We start from the raw sequence: 21,237 nt of genomic DNA on the forward strand, positions 1-21,237 counted from the left end.
GATGATGGCAGCGACAGTCTACGGCAAGTCGCAGAGGTCCTTACACTGTTTTTGGAGTAATTTTATAAATGTGTGTTTTCATTTGGGGCGTACTTCATCTAATACAGAGTAAAGCCACATTCTCGATTGAGACAAACTTTATAATAGCACACCATGGCTTCAGTAGGGAGATACGCGTAGTTTCGCACAACCACCAGACAAAAACAAACTCTCGCATTTCGTCGCTGTGCATTCTGGGAGTTACAGTTTGTGCCACATATCCGTTTCCAAACGGCAACTTTGTACAGTCAGACTGGGCTGCGAACCAAGTCCAGCGGCAAGAACTGCAGTCTCCCTTTTCAGGATGTTTTCACGGAACTCTTGTTCGATATCTGGATATATCTGTTGGAGCCTAACCGTAGACTTTGGAAATAATTACTATTTGGGAAACTTTGGCGGCAGTGTAGCTAATGAAGAATAGCTAGTTAAGCGAACCGTGGCGAAGATTAGCTAGCTAACTAAGCTAAAACCCAAAACATCTTCATTGAGAGGAGGGGAGTGCGCTTTTCTGCACGTTTATTTGAAGTCAGAGTCGACCCATAGCTCTTTGACAATGGTCTAGGTCTCTGTAACCGGCTTGCGTTGTTTTGGACCTCTGTGTGGCTTCTAAAGGCTGCCCTTGGAGTGCTGCAACATGAATAAGAATAAGCATAATTTGCTTAGGGGCTTGAGGTCGGTGGTGTTATCAGTTGTGGGAGATTGCTTTCATTGATTTCGCAGTTTCCTGAACAAATACATACTATGAGGTTGCCAGGAAATTTCTCAGAGGAGGTGTGTTAAGCTGTGATCATCGTTTACATTTACAAAGAATGACCGACTTTGAAAGTTCCAGTTCATATTTTGGCTTGGAGGATCCGCAGTGGCTATGCATGGTCACACTTTTCATCGCGTCCCTGGTTACTCTAATACTGTATTTCGTACAGTATTTCCAACAAAGGGGGATAGGAAATAAGCAGAGAGCAGCAGAGGACAATGCGGCGAAGGAGGAAGCCGCCTCTCTGCTGGGATGGGCGCTGTCACTGAAAAGCTGGAAAAGTCAGTGGAGAGCAGCTTGGTGCAGGGCTTTGAATGACGAATCAAGGAAGCGAGGGGTAAGTCTCATGACCACCGAGCCACACATAGACTGTGTGGTAGGCAGGTGACTTCAATAAAGAAAGTGTAGCTCGTCATAGGATGTGACGGAGTGAAATGAGCACTCAGCCACTTCAATCAAATTTCACCCCTTCCTTTGACATTGGACACATTTTTGACGTTGTACACCAACAGTCTCACTCTGCTCTGGCTTCCCTTTAACGCTCACTCAGCAGTGTGAATTTGCACCTTCTTGCACCACCTCTGAACCATCTGCGTTATCTTCCTGTTCATCTGAATTGTCAAGTCAGAACATATGCTTTTTTTATTGGCAAAGACTTCATTTTCCTGCTCTGTGAGTTGTGTAATAGGTGTTTATCACTGCTTTAATATTCCTGTCTGCTTCCTCACCAGGGTCCTGTTCTGTTGGCATTTGAAGAGGATGATCTTGAGGCGTCAGAGCTCATGGTCAGCCAAGTGTCCAGCTTTCAGAAGTCTGCTAGAAACAAGGTATGCCTTCATATTATATGTTTATGGCGGTTTGGTGCTGTTTCTTCCCAGTGATCAATGAATATCTTGGTCAGTTGAACTATTGTTGAGAGCCGATGTTTCGTCCTCCTGCTCCCAACCACTGAAATACAATCCATTTTGTTTTCCCTGGCAGCTTCAGCATTCATCTGGATTACAGCAGCAGACACTTATAGATTTCTAATTTCCTTGTTTATGTACTTAATGACAAAGGCTGTCCCTCAAATCAATCTCCCCTCCCATGATTCAGTGCAGAGGAAGCGACTTTATCACCAGTGCTCCATTTTAGGCTGCAGTAGAGAAGCTCTGGCTCATCAGCTCACCAACTTTGGTACAGATATTAGAAATTAATCCACTTAGCATTTTTTCAGGTGCTCCACATGCTCATTACCAAATCCACAGATGCAAAGAATTGATACATCTCCTTAAAAAAGGCTATGAAACACTTGCGTGATTTGTCAGTCATTCAGATTATGTGCCAACTAACCAGCTGCAGACTGTGTGTAAAACAAACTGCAACCAGAGGGCTTTATTTTTTACAGAGGTCAGATAGGGACAAATTGCTTGCTGTATTGCTGGCCTGGTCGGCTTTGCGGGATTTGCAGGGCTCCCAATGCATACTCAGCTCTTTCTTTGTGATTGTCACGATATGGACCAAAATACCAGGTGCTCTGTTGTTGAATGCTGGGAGTTTAATGAACACAGGCTTATTTCTACTAACATCTTCTGTGTGTGTTTGTGATTTTGTTTCTGTGTATGTCTGTGTGCACGCACACACAGACACATGCACGCTTTAAGAAGCTTACATAGTTGTCAAGCTCAGCAGTGAGGAGGAGCAGGCAGACAGGAATGCACCGGCACCTATGTTTATGTGAAGTTTTCCCCTCACAGTGATCTAATACCAGACGAGACGCAAACACAGTCACCCCCCTCTGATGTCAGAGTGAATGCATGTGTTTCAAGTAAAAGTGCACTTTAACCATTGTGTGGAAATTAATCACGGAAGAGTTACAGATGCATTCCATTGCAGCGAAAGGTGATTTAATGTACTCACAGATGATTGGATTTGCTGTTAATGCCTGTGGAAGCTAGTACAGATGTTCTTCCCTTTTCACAGTTCAGTGTGAACTCCTCCCAAGACAAATAGTTTGTGTCTTAGAAGTTGAATCAGTTTTAGCAAAAGTCTGTGTTGTAAACACATCTCACTGGTTTTATATCATGTCTTGTGCTATGTGTTTAATGTCTAAGACTCCACACACACTAATAGAAATGTGTAATCAATTAATTTTTCCCGCACCTTACAGTTTAGTGCAAATCCTACTTTCCCTCCCTATTTGAGTCACTGTCATGTTACATGGTATAACTATATGTGCATTGCATGCAAATGCTGTTGCTGCTTTAGTTCCAACATTCTCAGTAGATTTATATTACGCTCATACCTCACTCTGTCTTCCCAACAGGCTGCTTCCTGCAGTGTGCTTGGCGAGAAGCTTCAGTTCTCTGTCGGCGCAGCATCGACAGCCATGGCTACAGCAGATCCTTGTAAATACACAGTCTGTATAGCTCCACTGGAGCTGCAGGTAAGTACTCTATAGTTGGTCCTAGGGCATCTATTAAAGTGGTGCATTTCATGACAATAGCAACAATACTCATTTGTTCTTTTGTGAATATCCTTTTAACACTGAGGCTTCTGAAAACAGACTTACATCCTTTGGAAGTCATTGTGGTTCAGTTTAATGGGAGATTTTATTGAACACGATGTACTGCCCAGCATTGGTTCACTGCTGGCAGGAGTCTTAGATTAAATGGTTGGGCAAATGTCCCGAAGACCTCATTAAAATCACTGTCAGGCCCGTTTCCAGTAAGGCTTGCCCGCTTTGTCTACATTCCCATTTGTCAGGGTCTTATACGGGATTGATATAACTCTGAAGTTATGACACAAATGACGAACGACTTCTTGTTCTTACGTAGAAATTACTCTGATGTATTTTATTCAGCGTGGGCAAATCTGACTGGGTTCATTTTTCAGTGAAATATTCCTATGGCTCACTCACAGTCTTCCCTAACACTCTTAGAGGATACTGTAAGTCATCAGACTCGGGTGCAACGTTCACATAAAGTAGAGCCAAAGGGTGTTGGATGTGTTGGAATATCTAATGAGTAGTGTGCATTAAGATGTGTGAAGCTTTCATCCTGTTCTAGGTTTCAGTGTTAAGGCTCCACCAATGTATGGATACAGGTGGCTATACAAGCTAACCCAATTGTATTAAGGCTATTTTTAAACCCATAAGGTGCTTGTCACACCTCCTGAGCTCATTGTGCCATAAATACAACCTGAGTGAAAGCTAAAGTCAGGATTAGAGTCGGGGCAGTTTTGTTTTGGTTGTGGATCAGTTGTTGTTGCAGAAACATAAAGGAAGCCTCTTTGTCTCCTTTTCACTCTAATTGTTTCAGCTTAGCCTGGAAAAGTCAGAAAGCCTTTTCAAACATCTCCATCCATCCAGTGGAACATTTGTTAGCTTTTGACTGAGATCCATGCTAGAATGGTCCTGGCTTCTCATGTTATGAGCGCTAGGAGATGTGGAACAGAAGCGCAGGCATTTACAGTATATGGACACAATAATGCACCCAGCACACTGTGGTGTGCTGCTGAGTGGACTTTGTCTTTTAACACACTACTCTACCGCATGGCCTGTTGCATGAGATGAGGGGCACACATGTGACATCCCAATTCATTATTTATCTTTGAAATGCAAGCCCTGCGTTGACCTATGTGTAGTATCACTTCTTGTTACTGCTAGTCAGTTGATGTGGAGTGTGAAACCATTTGAATGTCTATTTTTGATGGGCCACTTTATTTTTTATTTGCTACTTTTTGAAAAACAATTTCTGCTCTTCAGTTCATGTGGAGTTTTATTATTATGCTAATATAGCCTTCCAGTTTACGCTGTTTGCATGACCTGATCTGGATCAAATCACTGCAGGCTGTGATATTGTTCTTTGGGATCCATCTAAGCGTCCTCATTGCTATCTGATAAGGCCTTTGTTTGGCACCACAGAGGCGGTTGTTCAGTCTTACACTGGAATCCAGGCATGCTGGGACAGGAGGGCCCAGTCTGTTTTCTGCCTCTCTCTTTTCTCTCTTGTTCTGTCACTTTCTCTCTCATCTGACTTCTGTGTCAATGTACACCTCTGCTGACCTTCTCTACTTAACCTTGCTGTAGAGGTTATGGTTTTGACCATGACATCAGTTTTATTATGGAGGCTGAAAACAAAGAAAAGTCATTTTCAGTTTTGTTATGCCGACTTGGTATACAGAACATGATTTAAGAGAGAGAGCACAGTTTCATAAAACTAACCAAAAAAAACAAGAATCATGACTGCCTAAGAATGGCAATTCCAACAGTCACAAAGTCGTCTACTTTCAGAAGTCATTCCTTATAGATCCCCTTACACAGATTGCAATTTGGAACAGAATGACAGAATAATGCATTCAAGATGTAACAAAGTGTCCTTTGATTAACAATAATCCAACCCATGGGATGCATTATGTTCAATGTTATGGAGACGAATGTCCGAATCAGTTGGACTGGGCATTAACCAGACTTTACTCCTGCCAGTTCCCCAGTACAAAGTCCATATAATGTCTAAATAGAGCAGGTCATTGTCTGGAAACTTCAGTGAGAGATGCAGTATTGATTTCAGCGTAAAACATGATTATGGTCGAATCCTCCCACTCCTGTGATGTGCTACATTTGTCAAACGGTAATTCAGGACAGTGTCCAGAGGTCCGGTGTGCACTGTTTGGCTTGTGATCACCATGGCGTCATAAGTTTCTCTCCTCTGTGTCCCTCAGCTTGATCTGCAGATGCAAGAAGCCGACGACGAGGTCAAGTTGAGCTGGGGAGTGTCTCGTCTGGAAACAGGGGAGCTGCAGGTGACACCCGCTTTCACCCAGGTAATTTTAAGCTGCAGATAATGAGATGTACCTGTTGTCTGTATAAGTGCCGATGCACCTAAAGAAAGACTAGCACGCTAACACCAGGAGAAGTGTTGCACTGTACCAAAACAAAAATAAATTGTTGAGTTTGTGTTATAATGATGATAATGTTAGTCAGTGATAATCTGTCTTTATAGACATTTGGGAGCTTTAACAATTAACATTAAAAGTGAGGGGTATAGTGTTTATGCACCTCCACAAAGGAGGATATGTTTTTGGTTTAATACAATCAATACTGTTTGAATATGTGTGCGTCATAATCTCATTCTTTCAGGACAATCCGGACACTTCCAGCGTAGTGGCCGTAACGGAGCAGCTGAGGCAGCTGCTATGTGCGACGCGTCCCTCCATATTACTGAGCTGCAGGGCTGCTCAGGCATCAGAGGTCAAGGTGAGTGGAGGAGTCATGTCTAATTCATGACATCGTAACAACTGTCACACAAGAACGCCAGGCAGACAAGTGTGTGCAGGTCTGTCGTGCCAGGTCACTGCCTGCAGTATGCTACAAATAGACTCTAAAGTGGATGTAATCCAGTAACAATGCTTCAAATGACAATGTGACTGTGTGAAAAGGGGTGGCTCACAGTGATCAACCTGCAAAGAATTATCACCTGAATCTGCAGCTCCTGTCAGCTTTATGTTACAGTGAGTGTCAGCTCATTGTTTAGCTGCAACTTCACTGCTTTGGTTCACTCTCCCGGCCCTCAGAGCATTGTTGTTGACTGCAGCAGGCAGCTGTTTTCCGCTAAAAAGCTCGACTGTACACTACCTACTCAACACCAACCATCAGACTGATTCAATTAGCAGATAGAGCCAGATATTTCCCAACGACATTGGTCGAGACCAAAAATAGAGCTAAAAGAGACTCAACGCAGGACTTACATTCACCACATGGCCAAAAACATGACTCCAAATGAATAGTAATGTTGCTCCTTAACTGGGTGTGTAAATGAACAGCCTTTTGCCAGCAACCTCACCCTATCACACCTTGTTTCCACTGCCCCCAAGTGGCCAAAATATCAGTTGTTGCAGGTTTAACCCATGTTTTTATACCCAAGTTTCACAAGGCAACTAATAATGGTCGGCATGGCTTTGATCCATTTTGATGGCACTATAGACTCTTCTCAAGGATAGTCGCACTTATTCTGACCTTGCTTAGCTACTGTGTCTCCACAAATATCTGACAGATTCATGACTGGAGCATGTAATCATGTTCACAGCATGCCAAATTACAGCCTGCACTAATGAAGAAAGATTTTATTATGCTGATATGTATTTACGAAGAGGTTTTTACTGAGGCGCTCTTTGCCCAGCGATCACATGATGTCATGTTGTGTGTTTCTGATTTGATCTTGCGTGTTCACATTTTACTAAACTGTAATTTCTACAGTAGTACTGTCCCTTATGTGAAATGCAGAAAATTTCCCCTTTCAGAGGTGGTAACAAGGAAATGTTTGATTCATATGTTGTCCATTTACTTATCAGCTGATTGGTACAGCATCAGCTGAGCTTATCCTTGGGCCAGCTGTGGTGAGCGGTCATTCACTTATCAGAGGGTCGGTGGTTCAATCCCCAGCCTTGGCAGTCTACATGCCGAAGTATCCTTTGGGCAAGATGCTGAACCCCAAATTGCTCCCGATGCTGTGTGTGAATGAGTGAATGCAGACTTGGGTTGTAAAAAGCGCTTTCAGTGGTCGTCAGACTAGAAAAGGGCTATACAAATACAGTCCATTTACCATTTATCCTACTGACACATGATTTAAAGGTTCAAAATGATCAAGCAGATCAGTCTTAAGAGCCATTAGTTAACACCGAATAATCTCAGCCAGCCAACAGGTGGTCTAATTATCAGGATTGGCAGATCTGTCAGTGATACACTCACTGACTGACTATATGTGTGTCTATCAGCAGCGGGTTCTTTGATTCCAGTTTAGTTCTCAAAGCCTTTTGATCATCTCTGTGATGTGTTTGTACAGCATTGTGCTGGTTCTATATGAAAAGGCAGGGAATGGGATACTTTCCTGGCATTGTTGTTGTTAATATTACCAGCAATATATCAGTGTTGTTGAGTTACTCACTAACTGTGGTTTCTCCAATAGGAAGCCCGCAACAACATGGTTTCACCCCCAAAACCCCCCCGCGCCCACGACTGGAAGCTGCTGGTGAAGAACATCAAGGTGACACTGAATCAGGAGGAAGATGCTGCAGGTGGGACGCTTGAAGTTGTGATGAAGCATATAAATGAGAATTTTGGTTTTGATCTTCTCATCTAACTCAGCAAGAAAGCTAAAAGCTTATTTCCCAAAATATCAAAGCGTTCCTTTTATTGCGTTGTCAGTCCAGGATGTGAAGAGGTTTTTACGGAAGCAAACAAAAGAGGCTGCATTTGGTGAATCAGCATAATAGCCTGGTGGTTCTGGTGGTGTGTTATGCAGTTGGGGGATTTTCCAGCTTCACTTATTTTATCGGCTGAAACACATGATATTCCTGTAAAATGAGGGCTTGAAAATGTCAATTCAAAGTGGTTTAGGGTGTCATATAGTAGCTCATATTTCTCATTCATTCAATGGTGAGTTGAACATATTTTTCTCATAAGGTAAGTATTACTATTTCAGGGGCTGTTTCTACATTGCCTTGGTTTATACTGCCAACATACTAGAGTCGGTGCGTCCTGTCTAGATACTAAGGAGGAAGTTTGATTACCAGTTGGCTGTCAAAGGAAGTAACCTGCTGCTTAAAGCTGAAACATGTCGGCAGTGTTTGAATATTGCGCCCACATCAGTATCACTGCACCCAGTGTGGTGGCATTGACCTGCACAAAAGAGAGAGATTACATTATGAGCCCAGTGAAAACAAAGCACCAGGGTGTTGTCAGCCATGAAACTAGATGACAAGATGTTTGGCGTTGATAAGAGGCTGTTAGAATTATTGTCCAACGATGAAGCCTTAGACCTTAACATCATCCACAACAACTTTGTTTTGGCAGTTTCTGCGCTGAGTCATTCTCTAATTGTCAGTCAGCGGTTTTCAGGGCTCCAGACATCCTCTTAAGTATTCTGCCTGTCACTTCATATTGCACAGCAGAGACATGACACAGCTTTCATCGCTTCACGATCTATTTTCCTTCCTCTAACTGATGAACAGTTACAGCATGCTTAGCTTAGCTTCAGTTTAGAGACCTCCTCTGGGCTAGAGGCCAGTTCAGGAGCTTCTTCTGTGGGTGCTCTGTATTTAAGATTCTTGCTGATGTTGTATTCATTAAGACACAGTGCTTTCACAGTAGACCTCTCACCCAGTGCTTTGTGAGTCTCCTCTACCTTATGCATGATTAATCACATACACAATGGATGCCGACCTCCCTTTTGCCCATGAAAGTGAATTGGACGTGACCGAGCAGCAGCATATTTTATTTGATCAGCCATCAAAAGATTTCTTAATGAATTTGCAGGCAGATCTTGGATCACACAGTGTGTGTTTCTTTCTGTGATGCTGACTGTGCTCTGCTGTGTTTGCAGGCAGCATAAATCCTCTGTGTGTGCTGCAGTTAGATGATCCTCCGCAGAGGTTTAACACCTCTGTTCTGAAGAACATAACCAATCCTGCCTGGGACCAGCCGTTTATCTTGTAAGTTTTACTACAGAGCACTGCAAACTATGACTGTTTTTTGTAAAGATGATGTTTGTTTCAGTTTGTTTCATGCCATACATCCACGTCTGTAATGTGTTTTCTGACCTTTTCATCAGTGAATTAAATGGACTTTCAAAAGAGCTCAGCATTCAGCTGACGAATGATGGACAGCCTCAAGAGAGTAAGGAAATTACTGACCGCCTTTTCATATTTGGGCTTTACTAATAATAGTTATCTTTCTCACCAGCTGTGACTGTCACATGTTTTGGTACTGCCAGACTAAATTCGGTATGCTTTTCTGTTTTTTCAGATTCCTTGCTTGGTCAGGTGTCAGTGCCTTTTGATCTCGTAAAGAAGCAGCCCAGAGGACACCAAACATTTGCACTCATGACCAAAGACAGAGTGACTGGATCACTTACTACTGACGTAAGACAGTTACCCCAGTTATCACGAGGATACTGTCACATGCTATTATATTTTCATGTGTGTGAGGTTTCCCGTACACAAATTTGGAATATTAACCGTTGGGAATTGTATCTTTCAGTTTACCTACCTGGAGCCCAGTGAGGTGAGGTCCTGGCACCCTCCCACCCCAGCCTCCAGTAAGAAGGTGGAGATGGACCGTACAGTCATGCCCTGTGGCACGGTAGTCACCACCATCACTGCGGTGAAGAGCAAGCCGGGTCGACCACTCCCTCATGGACTCAACATAGGTACAGCATTCTACTGCTTATTCTGCTGCTGCTGATGGAAGAACTGCTTTAGCAGTTGAACATGACACCAGAGATCGTGAGTGTTTTCAAATTTCTGCTGATGTGGAGTGACTGTCCCAAAACAAGAGTACAGGCTGGAACTCCTGTTTTGAAACCCAGAGCACCCAGCAGATCTGTGGTGGAGTTACTGGTGTTGGAAAGTCTTTGGTGCCACTGAACATTGAAAATCTTGTTTCCCCTTTAAACGTGTAGGTAATTTTGTCGTGGCCAACGATGTAATAGCGTCGTGGCCAATCATGAATGACATCGGGCATCTATACCTCTGTACTGTGACATGTTAAATGACCTGACATGACAGGAAAAGAGAGGAAAAACTTGTTTAGCTGTGGCAAACAGTACCCCTGCCTGTGTGCCATTTGCTCGAGGGAGGAAGACCATGGCCAAATCAAAAGGGCAAATATTAGCGAGAAATAGTGGAAACACTTCATCAGCAGGCGAGGAGCTGACTGTGCTGTCATAACATTATCCCCGGTCCTAACTGCAGGAATGTGCTTATCATCGCTAACTCCTGATCAAATGTTAAAGCAGCCTGTTTGATGAAGTCAACAGAGCCAAGCCAAATAAATAACTGTGGAAATAAAATGACCATATGTGAAACTTGTTGTACCTGTTCTAACTGTTATCTTGATGCTGAGCAGTAGATGTATAAATAATGAACGAGTGGGCTCAAGTTTACTCCGCCTCTTGCACTTGCTTTGAATGTTATAGCACATCCGCAGCTGTTTTTTATTTTTTCGGTACACAAGACTGCCAGCATCACACATAATGCATCTGCCAGTTTGATTGACAGTTGATTCACCCGGCTCCCCAATGACATCAGAACTCGTGCGTGATCCTCTGGATAAGACGTGCTGTGATCGATCGGGGTCATACGTGTAGTCTTGCCAGTCACCTGACTAAGACACAGCAAGAGTTTATGGAACTGTGATCGTTAGATCTGACACTCCCTCGTCAAAGACAAGAAAATCGTGCAGTCTGAGCCAGGCATTACTAGGACACTTGAACTGAACACAGCTGAAAATGCTGAAAATCTCTTCCAACTATACACATTGTCAAATCTTAACCATTTCTGTTTTGAACATCCATTAAACCCACAAAGCAGTCGATTAAGATAACTTTGTGCTCCCTCAGATCCTGCACAGAAAGCAGTGGCCAGCAAGCCCAAGCTGTCAGAGCGTCGTGTTTCAGAGCAGGCATCTATGCTGGGGGCCACAGTCAGCAAGGCCCTGTCCTCTTCTGATACCGAGCTGCTGATGCTCAATGGCACGGACCCGGTGGCCGAGGCCGCCATCAGACAACTCCACCAGTCTGCCAAGCAGAAGCTCAAGTCTCCAGTGAAGAAGAGTACCATCATCATCTCTGGCATCGCCAAAGTAAGCATGAGCTCCAGAGAAACTCCGCAGTGGTGCATTGTACTGTCTCACTTTCACTGTTTCACTCAAGTAGAATGGTCTCACTTATTAGAATACAGTGGAGGAGTGAGCCATCGCTTGCTTGCTGATCTGGAAATCAGTTTCCACTACACCTTTTTCAGCTGTTGTGTTGACTAACCCACCGACCACGACATAGCAAAGAAATAGATCTTAATAAAGGTGCGATGTGGAAGATATGGACAGCTTTGACCTTATGTCAAAGAAGTCTGTGTATTGTGTTGCAGTAATATCTACTGAAGTTAGCATGCTAACCAGCTATCCATCATCAAACTGGCCTCCTTAAATCAAAGGAAATATAGCTTTAACAGAAATTCATTTAAGGAATGTTAATGTGCACAATTTCCCAGACGCCCATGTCTCAGGATGATGAGCTGGCTCTGATGGCGGGCTACGCTGCAGCGATGGACGCCTCCATGTCAGAGGGCAGCTCTACTCAGGATGTGACCACAGCGATCGCGTCGGGGACCAGTAGTCCACCAGAGGAGTCCGAGCCCCAGGAAGGCCCCAGTGGAATAGGCCGCCCTCCTGAGGACTGGGAGAGCCAAACCGGAGAGGAACTGGACCATACCTCGCTATCCATGTGTGTGTCTGAGGCGAGCTGCAAGAAGAGCAGAGGTGAGAGGTCACAGAGGGGACGCGGTGACCACCTGAAGCTACATGTGACAGAGCTGGTCTTCATAGACATATTATTCCGTAAATCATACTGCAAATCCTCCAGAAACATATTGCCTCGAAGATAGAACCCAAATGTTCTCCATTTGGCTGTTCTCATGGCCATCTGTTGTTCCTCAGTGATGTGCTCTGTTTTTGTGTTCTTCTCTCTTTCCTTCCCACTGTTTCAACCTTTCCTCTTGAACTGTCATCACTGCCACCTTAGAGGAAAGCAGTGCTAAGCACACATTATGTCCAGACGAGTAAGTTATTTCATGAGTTACTTGTAGTATCCTTGACGCTCTAGTATGTGTAGTGTAGCTATCAATAGAGTAGATAACGTAGTTTCTCTGCAATGTCAAATTCATGTTCAGTTCATGTAAAATCTATTAGATATTAGCACACAGTGTCGTGACTGTATTTTAGAACTCGGTCAAGTGTTGTGGGGCTGTACAATATCGACAAATTACTGTGAACACTTTCAATATTCAATTGTGATATTATCCACTGCATTTTACCACCTTTGGTTCGCTGTGGGAAAGGGTCCCCTGCTGGACCTACAGGGTCAAAAATGCCAGTAAAGCTAACTAACAGATAATGGAGCTCCAACATCTTCTCAGTAACAGCTGCTGTGTTGTATATTGTTCAGCCTTTTGCTGTATTTATTCCGTATGGAGGATCCTGGTGTGACTTTCTCCATTCATCATTAATACATTTCCACTGTGTTTCTAATGTCTAATTCAACCTAATCTAATCCACAGACATTAGCAAACCCCAGCAACTGTGTGTGCTAAATGGAAGGAATGGCGCTTGTAGTAAAGTTGGACTATGCGGCCGCTCTCTGTTGGTACAGTCCAGTGTGTGTTAGCTGGCGATGAAACACAGTTTTGTGTTTAATAGTCTGTTTGTCACTAATTCAAAGATCAACAGTAGTCAGGAGTCAGAGGGGGAGGACATAGGCTATTCTGTTCCATTGCTGTCTTCAAATTGCTGCTGCTTCAGATACTTCAAAGGAATATTGTTCATGCCCGTTATCTTGACATAGTCCTCGCCTGGAGGTATCCAACTTAGTATTTCTTGTCTTCTCCATTACAGGCAGCTTCCTTCAGAAGAGTGCCAAGCTCTTCTTCCGGCGGCGTCACCAGCGCAAGGACCCGGGGATGAGCCAGTCACACAATGACCTGGTTTACCTGGAGTCTCCGGCCGCGGTGGAGCGGGCCAGCCGAACAGCCACGCTTAGCCGCATGCTCAACCGCAAGAGTAAGAATAAGAGCAAAGTCAATGGCTCTACCTCCATGGGGCAGCCACATGCGTGACCCCCACCCCCCCTCCTGTAAGCTCAGTCCCTCCTACAACAACTACCATCACCACCTCCACCTCAAACTTGCACTGGCAAACTTCCTAGCCCCAATCCCCCCTCCCACCCCACCCCCAAGTGCCCGACCTGCAAACTGGGGCTTCTGCATCATTGTGAATGGGAAAGCTGTGTAGATGGGAAAAATATCCTCTTTACTGCCGTTTCATGCTTCCTATGAGAAGCAGATATTCCACCAAAACGAGTGTGTGCATGTGTGGATGAAGGTCTGTCTCGGGTTAATGGCATTTCAGAGGATATTACTTTGCATGTTTCTTTTATTTGATTTTTATGCAACATTTTGAAAACTTAAAGTGCTTTTGTGGCCTTGTGACGGGACAGAAAGGACTGTGGGCCATCGCTCTTAACCTCACTGACACTGAGGGTACAGAGTCAACTCTCCCTGCTGTAAACCGTGAAGCTTCCTCCGGTGGACCAACAGGACCAAAGATGAAGAGAAGAGTGGTATTCGTATGATTTGCACAGTTTTAGTACCTTTGTTTAAGTGCAATGACAGGGGCTACTCTTGTGATAGAGATTCATTTTAAAAACATTGACAAAGGGAGGTGATCTTTTCAGTGCACGACGGTGCAAGTGGGAGATAGTAACACGACTACTTTTTGACACTAATACTATGAAATATGGTATTTATATTAGTTCATTTAATTTTTAATGTTATTCCAATTAAAGCAAACAGCAGCTATATGTAAATTGCATATAAAAGCTGTAAAACAAAGGAATTCACAAAAATGTCAGCGTATGATGTGTGATGGGCATGTGCTGAGGTCACGTTAGCACAGCACTGGCATTAACATGAGTTAACACCCCTCCAGAAATGAAAAAAGACGCAGTGACATTGTGGCCAACAGAACCTTTAGCTATATGTGAGTGTTTTTTTATGTTTACTCCTCTCTGCAGTGTTTTCAAATGATATGCAATGTTCTTCTTTGTCTTCCTGAAAGATTCCTCCTGTACACTACTGTCATCAGCAGGGTTGTTAATGTGTCAAAAGGGAACTTAATGAACCTTTATCCAGGGACTGTGACGTTACACTCGGCCATTCTTGTTGCATTACGCACTAATGAACGCTCATTTCGATCCTGCATTTCACCTGAATGGAATCCTCAGTCTTTTCTTTGATGTTTTATTGTTTTTAAAAGATGTAGCTTTGAACACATGAACAAGAGAAAGTGTGAACACCTTTGAGGGCAACCACGTGGTTTGGCTGCTTTTTTTTATCCAGCTAATGATTGTAATTTTTTTTTTTTTTTGTAAGCAGCTTGTTGAAGACATTTCTGTGCAACATGTTAACTACTGTTTCTTCAAGAAGTTCATCTGCTCAGAGAGTCGATGCAGCACAGCGACAGACAGCACTAACAGATTGCCTTACAGTTATTCTGAGGGTGATGTCTCGGATGGACTTGTTCTTGACTCGACTTGACTTTTGGCTCCTGAGGCTGCATTCACCACCAGAGGAGTCAAGGACTGTAGCGAACTATTGGAATAGCTCTGAGGGACAAGTACCAATATGTTCCTGCACCATCAGTAATGTCTATAATCATGAAGCCTATGCACATAACATATCTGTTAACTGAGTGTTTACATTATTAGGCTATCAGAATTAAAAACACTCACTTGTTGTTGCTGCAGATCCAGTGTGGGATGTGTCCGTGTCTTGGGCTGTCATCCCTTTTCATCACCTGCTCTCTTCCACCATCATTGACTGCAGTCACTTGAAAACAGAAATTATGTTACCAGTCAAACAGAATCACCTTTAAACTCTGAGGAACAGAGGAGAAAAGGGTTTTTTTTAATCATGCTCAACTTCAGAGCCCTTGCTTATAGCAGCCTGCAAGAACTGGCTACTGTTATGCATTCAGGAAGCTGCTGGTCTGTATGTGATTAATAAAAATAAACTGCTTCCTGATGTTGTTGTTTTTTTTGTTTTTTTTTTTAACGGCATCCGCTCTGTGCAAAGTGAATGACTTAACTGTTGTTGCAGAATGTCAGTCATTTCCCTGCAGGGATTGTAACTAATACACATATCGAGTTATTTCATTTTCGACAATAAATATTGATTGAATAACGGAGATGTTGTTGCTGCTTTGAGTGTTCTGGCTGTAGTGGAATATCCCCGCTGCTCCTGTAGCTTGTAAACCTTGTAAACCTTGTAAACCTTGTCCCACTTTGCCTGCTGGAAATAATGTGCAGTCTGTAGACGAAAACAACTAAGTATATTTACACAAGTACTGTACTTACTGTTTTAAGATACTTACACTTTACTTGAGTATTTCCGTTTTATGCTACTGTAGACTTCACTACATTTAGCACTTTCTCCTGCAGTACATTTGTTTGACAGTACTCGCTGGTTGTTTTGCAGATGATTTTTCTGATGACACTATCAGCTTCGAGCACATGATGCATTATTCAGTAGCATAAAATCTCCCTCATATCAAGTCTCTAGTTTAGAGTCCTCAAATTTCAACCTGTCCAAATTGCAAATTTGGAAAATTGAGAAGCAGACTTTTTCATGCTTTCGGTGCTGCAACCTGTGTTATACTTCCTAGTTTCATAAAACGGCTGTTTTTGCAATTATGTTTTTTAATGCCGTTAGCTCAAGACGAGATGAGATCACTTATTTTGTTATCTTGTGAAAACAAGCTTTGCTATGTCAAGATAGTGAACCCATTCTCACAAGAAAACAAAAGGTCCCTTTCTCTTATCATTAATAATCATGGCCCAAGCCCGAACCCAAATGAATACTCATCCTAACCCTGCAGTAGAAACTATATGTGTAGTTACTGTATGTCCACCTTAAAATACTTTGTTCCAGAGGTGGTTTGGTCTGGGGGTGTATTTTCAGCAGTACAGACGCTCCTGAATGATCAGATAAATATTATAGAAATATTACTGGAATACTACAGGCAGCAGTGTGTGTCTATGATCCTTCTCTTACATGACAGCATGTTGCTACTTGTTACTCTACAGAGTATACAGGCTACAATGTTGTAGAGCTTTTCTAGTGTTTTGTCCGGAGAATGATATATACCTAAGGTGAAACTGACAGTAGGGTGAGGCTGAGAGGAAACAACACAATCACAAATCAGTTTGTTATTTCAGCACCACAGACAGCACCATGGATTTCTGAATCCACAGCACAGTTAGGCTACTGATATTTCAGAGCCACAGTGGGTACCATAGATTCTAACGTGCACACACTGCAGTCAGATAAAGGATCAATGAGTCCAGCAGACTAAACCAGCATAATCAACTAACAACCACTCTGTCTCTGCACTCCCTGCTACTAGGGGATGAAGTCGGGGGATGGAAGGTTAACAAGGGGGCTGACGTTTCTCCTCAAACTGCTCACTGCTTACAATGTTTCTCAGAGACCAGGAGGGCCATGTGCAGCTGTTGGCTTAAGCAGAGAGATTGTCTGCTCTAATAACTGCAGCAAACACACCTTTAAATTCATGCCTTCACTTACTGTTCAGTGAGTCTTTCCTGACAGTCATCACAGAGATCTTGAAGTGTGTGGAAAGTGGAGCACAGTGAATCACATCTGATCAGATCAGAGTGTTAAACGCTTAATGCTCATTTAGTCTTGAATATTTAATGTTATAGAGAGAGTCAAAACCACGTTTTAAGAAGCATTGGTCGATTACTTGGAGTAACTGCTCCAGCTTTCCGGGGTGTGTGGTGAAAGGCAACATGTGGGTGGTAATGAACAAATTTTCTGAACGGTCATTTCACCCTAACTACAAATCATTTCCCCACCAACTTGTAGCAGTATCTCGATATATGATTTGTTTTAGTTTCGTTTGTCCAGGTTTCGAGGAGGTTCTGAAGTCTTATTTATTGTAATTGTCTTTAATAATTTTATCTGGTTTTATCTTTTGTATCTGGCATTTTGTTGACTATCTGTTCTTTGCCTTTACTGTAAAGCACTGTGTTTTTGTACATACATCCATGAAGTTATTAGCTAACAGTTGCAAAAATACATCATTTTAGTTCATGCGGTAATCCAGTAAGATCATGAAATGAAGAATGACGTGGCATAAAAACACACACGATCATCAGATCGAAGCAGCAGACAGCTGTTTGACAGATGTTCCTCTGGACTGTGGTCTCCTGTTTCTGTCCTGCAGCAGCCCACTGAGCCTGGGCTGCACCAATCAGTGGTTCCTGCAGCAGTCCTCAGTTCCTGTGTTTCATCAGCCTCCTGTTTCCCTCGGCTCCACTAGCTCACCTTCCAGGCCGCCCACATGAGGTCTCCTGCTGCACTGCCCTTCACTCCCCAGGCCTCCAATCTCTCTGGTTCTGCTTCCCCATGACAGTGCTTTTGGACCCAACCTTGCAGTGTATGGTGCTGAACAGCTGGTTTACGGTGGAAGCTGTTTTTCAGCTCTCAGTACTGTCTGCAGATCTTCCTCTGAGGCCGCATGTGACCCAACAAGCCCAATCAATAACAGCGTGACGGTAGCTTGTATTAGGCCAGACCTGCTCGTAAAGCTTATTGCTGTGACAGCATGGTTTCTTCTTAGAACTTTCCTCAATTGGAGTATTGTGGCTGGATAGTGAGAGTAAACAGTTTAGAGAGATTTTAATGAATAAAACGAATTGTTTCTCACTGTGTGGAGTGCAGAGATGAGAAACATGTCATGTAATTTTATGCATTATTTCTGTTGTCATATTGTGATAATAACTTCCTCATCTGAAACCATTTCACTTCTGGACATGTGACACCTCCCGTCTAACACTATTGCCTGGTGTGACTTCAAGCAGTGCTGCTCAGACACGAGACAATAAAGTGGCTTCTTTATTCCTACAATCTCGCTTACTTGCAGTGACCTTTAGAGAAGCTGTGCATTTGATTCCTGGTTCATTTGAGTCCTCCTGCCTCTGTGTGGGAACAGTCACAGTGAGTGATTTAACTCTCTTGCCTGCTTGTGGTTTTTCCTTCACTCTTTCTATTCTAGAGATGCAGAGAGAGAGATTAGAATCCAAGGTCTTTATGCTGTCTGCTTCTTGTTGTTGAACCTCACTCTTGCAGCATATTCTGAAGTGTTTAACCACCTCACCTGAAATGAAGACCTCCTCTGCTGCATTTCCGCTGCATAGAGAAATCAGAGCTGATCTTGCTGCTGCTGAGAAATGCAAAACCTTTTTATGCCATGCTGTCAATTGTCAAGCCAAAGTTGCCCAAAATGTGCACAATATTAACGCCATTTGTTTCTTCCTCTATCTGCACAGACAGAGGGTGCATCATCTGCTTCATTTTTACACTGTCATAACAAAGTAGCCCAAATTATGTGCTGGTTTATTTGTTACATGCTATTAAATGGAAGCTGATATGTTATTCAAGGTCTCATTTACCACAATGTGCAGCATTGACATCTACTGGGGAAAATGAGTTTGAGCAAGCAAACCATAAAATATGATCACAGGCCACAGCCATAGCATAAACATCAGTGACCAGTGGAAGCACATTGTAAAACTGCTGTAATCATTAAGGACTCTTGTGATATCACTTGTGTAATATTCTCATAAGTTCTGGTCTTTATTTTTTCAAGAATAGGTTTGTCGCTGGGCTCATTGTGGTTTTGACTTAGAATGTATTCTTAAATAAGTTTGAAATTGGATCAATTATAAACCTGTTTGTACATGTTTCTGTTTCAAGTATGATGCCAAGTAAAACTGAGAAACTGGAGGAAGTTTGGACTGGATCACCACAGACTGGAGGAGCAATCTCCTGCCAGATGTTTGGTTGTTTTCTGCCAAACTGAAGGTGGTTTTGATCACTCTGCTCCAGGAAAAGAAGCAGACGTGACTGTGGTTGAGACTGGTGGTCGTGGCTGTGGATTTTTCGTTGATTCAGGAACAAATGAGTGTTGTGAACTCTGTTTTAGCCAAACAACAAGGCCTCTCCACAGCGACACTGAAAAATATTAAGGAGACCAGCACTTTAGATGGCTGCAGCTGAGCTATCCACGTGACTGCACCTGTTTGTTACATCATGAGCAGAGCAGGAGAGAAGTAGTAAGTAAATAATGGGATTTATATAGTATAGTGGCCACTGTGGAGATCTTGTATTTTAGGGTACAGTTGTGCACAGTAGTATGAGGCTACCATACAAAAAGACAAACAATCAGAGCCAATTATTCTCTGCTGACAAAGCAAATCTATACCAGATTTAATGGCAAAAGGCACCACATCTGAACTACGCTGGAGAGGATGCACCAATCAATACCTTAGATCCTGCTGTTTGCAGGGTAACAACTAAGCTGAAGTGCATCGTTGGCAGTACCCCCATCTGCTCCCCAGTGAAGGGTGAACTTAGGCACAGATGTGCTTTGAGCTAAATGCTAATGTCAGTGTGCTAACATGATCCAAATGACAGTACTAGACGCTCATGATTAAGAGGTATAATGTTCACCTTTTTAGTGGCTGTCATGCACACATTTCCTCCATTATCTGCTGTGTCAGAGTATTCTGATCACCTGTTTGACAATGAGCTGGTTGTTCTTGTACAGCAATAACTGTGCGGTGTGTCCCACTGTGACAGGACGGTAAACTAATAAACACCTGCTACGGGTGCAGTGAAAAGACCTGTGAAAACAGCAGGGTGTTGGTCACATTCATGGAGTTGTCTAAGCATTATTTGTGTAAGCTCTAAAGACATATTGGACAATATCTCAGTACTTCTCACACCAAACTAAACATGTGTGTGTAGGTGATCATGTGTCTTTACCTGTGACTGTAGACATGATCAGTGTTTGACAAATGAAAAATTGCAGATTGTTATGACCAGACTCTGCAATTCCCCCCAGCTCTAGAGAGCATTTGAGCTGGGTCCTCCAGAGGAAGATGAGAAATGTGATGAAGAATCTAATAGATATCCAGGCCACAAGTCAGATACCTCTTTCTGCCAGTGACTCTGAATGATGGAGGACATAAAGACTTTAAGTATGTGTCAAAGGGCAATGCTGTATATTGTTATTTTTGCCAGAAACTGAACTGGGTTTCATAAAGTGTTCAATCTGTACAAAAACATGAACATGTTTTACTATGACGAATCTTTACACAATAGAAAAATACAAGTCAGGAACCTCATGTAAAGAAAAGTGAAGGCATTAACACATTCTACATGTTTACCAAAACATTTATTTATAGGCATTTTAAAATGAAAAATATTTCAATATCTGCTGATGTGCACATTTGAGTGATTCAAGGGAAAAAAAAAAAAAAAAAACATACGACATACAGTGTGAACATGTGGTTCAGAAATGTGCTTAAGGGCCCTAAAACTGATTTTTTTTTCAGTCTCCTTCTCACTAGAAGCGATGGGGTCCAGCATGAACACATTTTCTATCACTTTGAAGGCTTTGAAGTGGGGTATTTTTACATTGTTATTCCATTACATTTATAAATCATTTTTACTTCTTACTTTGGAAACTTTTCCTCCCCTGTGTGCTGTATAGTAAAGTCAGTGTGTGGTAGAACAGTGATGGAAATAAAAAGCCACTGCTCAGAGCTGTATGGTGGGTCTAATTCATACCAACTGTGAAATAAACGAATCAAAATAATGTTTTGTTGTAGTTTTTCTGACAAAATTTAGAAATTTAAGTAATTCTCTACATGTTTTTAGTTTTTCTGAACTTGAAAATGCCTCGTTGACGCTCGCTTGAGTTGCTTTATATCGCTCCTGAGTCGCCTACATTCCCCATAATGCACTCGGTGAGGTTCGCTTCCGGTCTTGCG

General features: G+C 42.7%; 1 protein-coding gene across 2 annotated transcripts; it reads left to right on the forward strand.

Annotated features, from left to right (window-relative positions):
- Positions 1-283: 283 nt before the first annotated feature.
- c2cd2 (C2 calcium dependent domain containing 2) lies at positions 284-15,566 on the forward strand. 2 transcript variants are annotated; one of them, XM_076751083.1, is made up of 14 exons: positions 713-1,130; positions 1,525-1,620; positions 3,099-3,218; positions 5,495-5,596; positions 5,913-6,029; positions 7,738-7,846; positions 9,154-9,262; positions 9,382-9,446; positions 9,576-9,691; positions 9,810-9,978; positions 11,170-11,411; positions 11,819-12,086; positions 12,349-12,385; positions 13,218-13,446. In XM_076751083.1, exons 1-14 carry the CDS (start codon positions 849-851, stop codon positions 13,300-13,302), a joined length of 1,917 nt encoding a protein of 638 aa, XP_076607198.1. In that variant the 5' UTR covers positions 713-848; the 3' UTR covers positions 13,303-13,446. The 2 variants fall into 2 exon arrangements, with proteins under 2 accessions (XP_076607197.1, XP_076607198.1); XM_076751082.1 differs by lacking the exon at positions 12,349-12,385 and having other exon boundaries at positions 284-1,130; positions 13,218-15,566.
- The last annotated feature ends 5,671 nt before the right edge of the window (positions 15,567-21,237 follow it).

The sequence above is a fragment of the Chaetodon auriga genome, chromosome 15 (genome assembly GCF_051107435.1).
Source record: "Chaetodon auriga isolate fChaAug3 chromosome 15, fChaAug3.hap1, whole genome shotgun sequence".
Classification (NCBI taxonomy): Eukaryota; Metazoa; Chordata; class Actinopteri; order Chaetodontiformes; family Chaetodontidae; genus Chaetodon; species Chaetodon auriga.

Excerpts from the sequence above, each read along its gene's own strand:
- c2cd2 (XM_076751082.1), top strand. The coding sequence starts at position 849 with ATGACCGACTTTGAAAGTTCCAGTTCATATTTTGGCTTGGAGGATCCG. Across the intron at positions 9,447-9,575 it reads TGATGGACAGCCTCAAGAGA|ATTCCTTGCTTGGTCAGGTG; the intron begins GTAAGGAAATTA and ends CTGTTTTTTCAG. Across the intron at positions 9,692-9,809 it reads CTGGATCACTTACTACTGAC|TTTACCTACCTGGAGCCCAG; the intron begins GTAAGACAGTTA and ends TGTATCTTTCAG.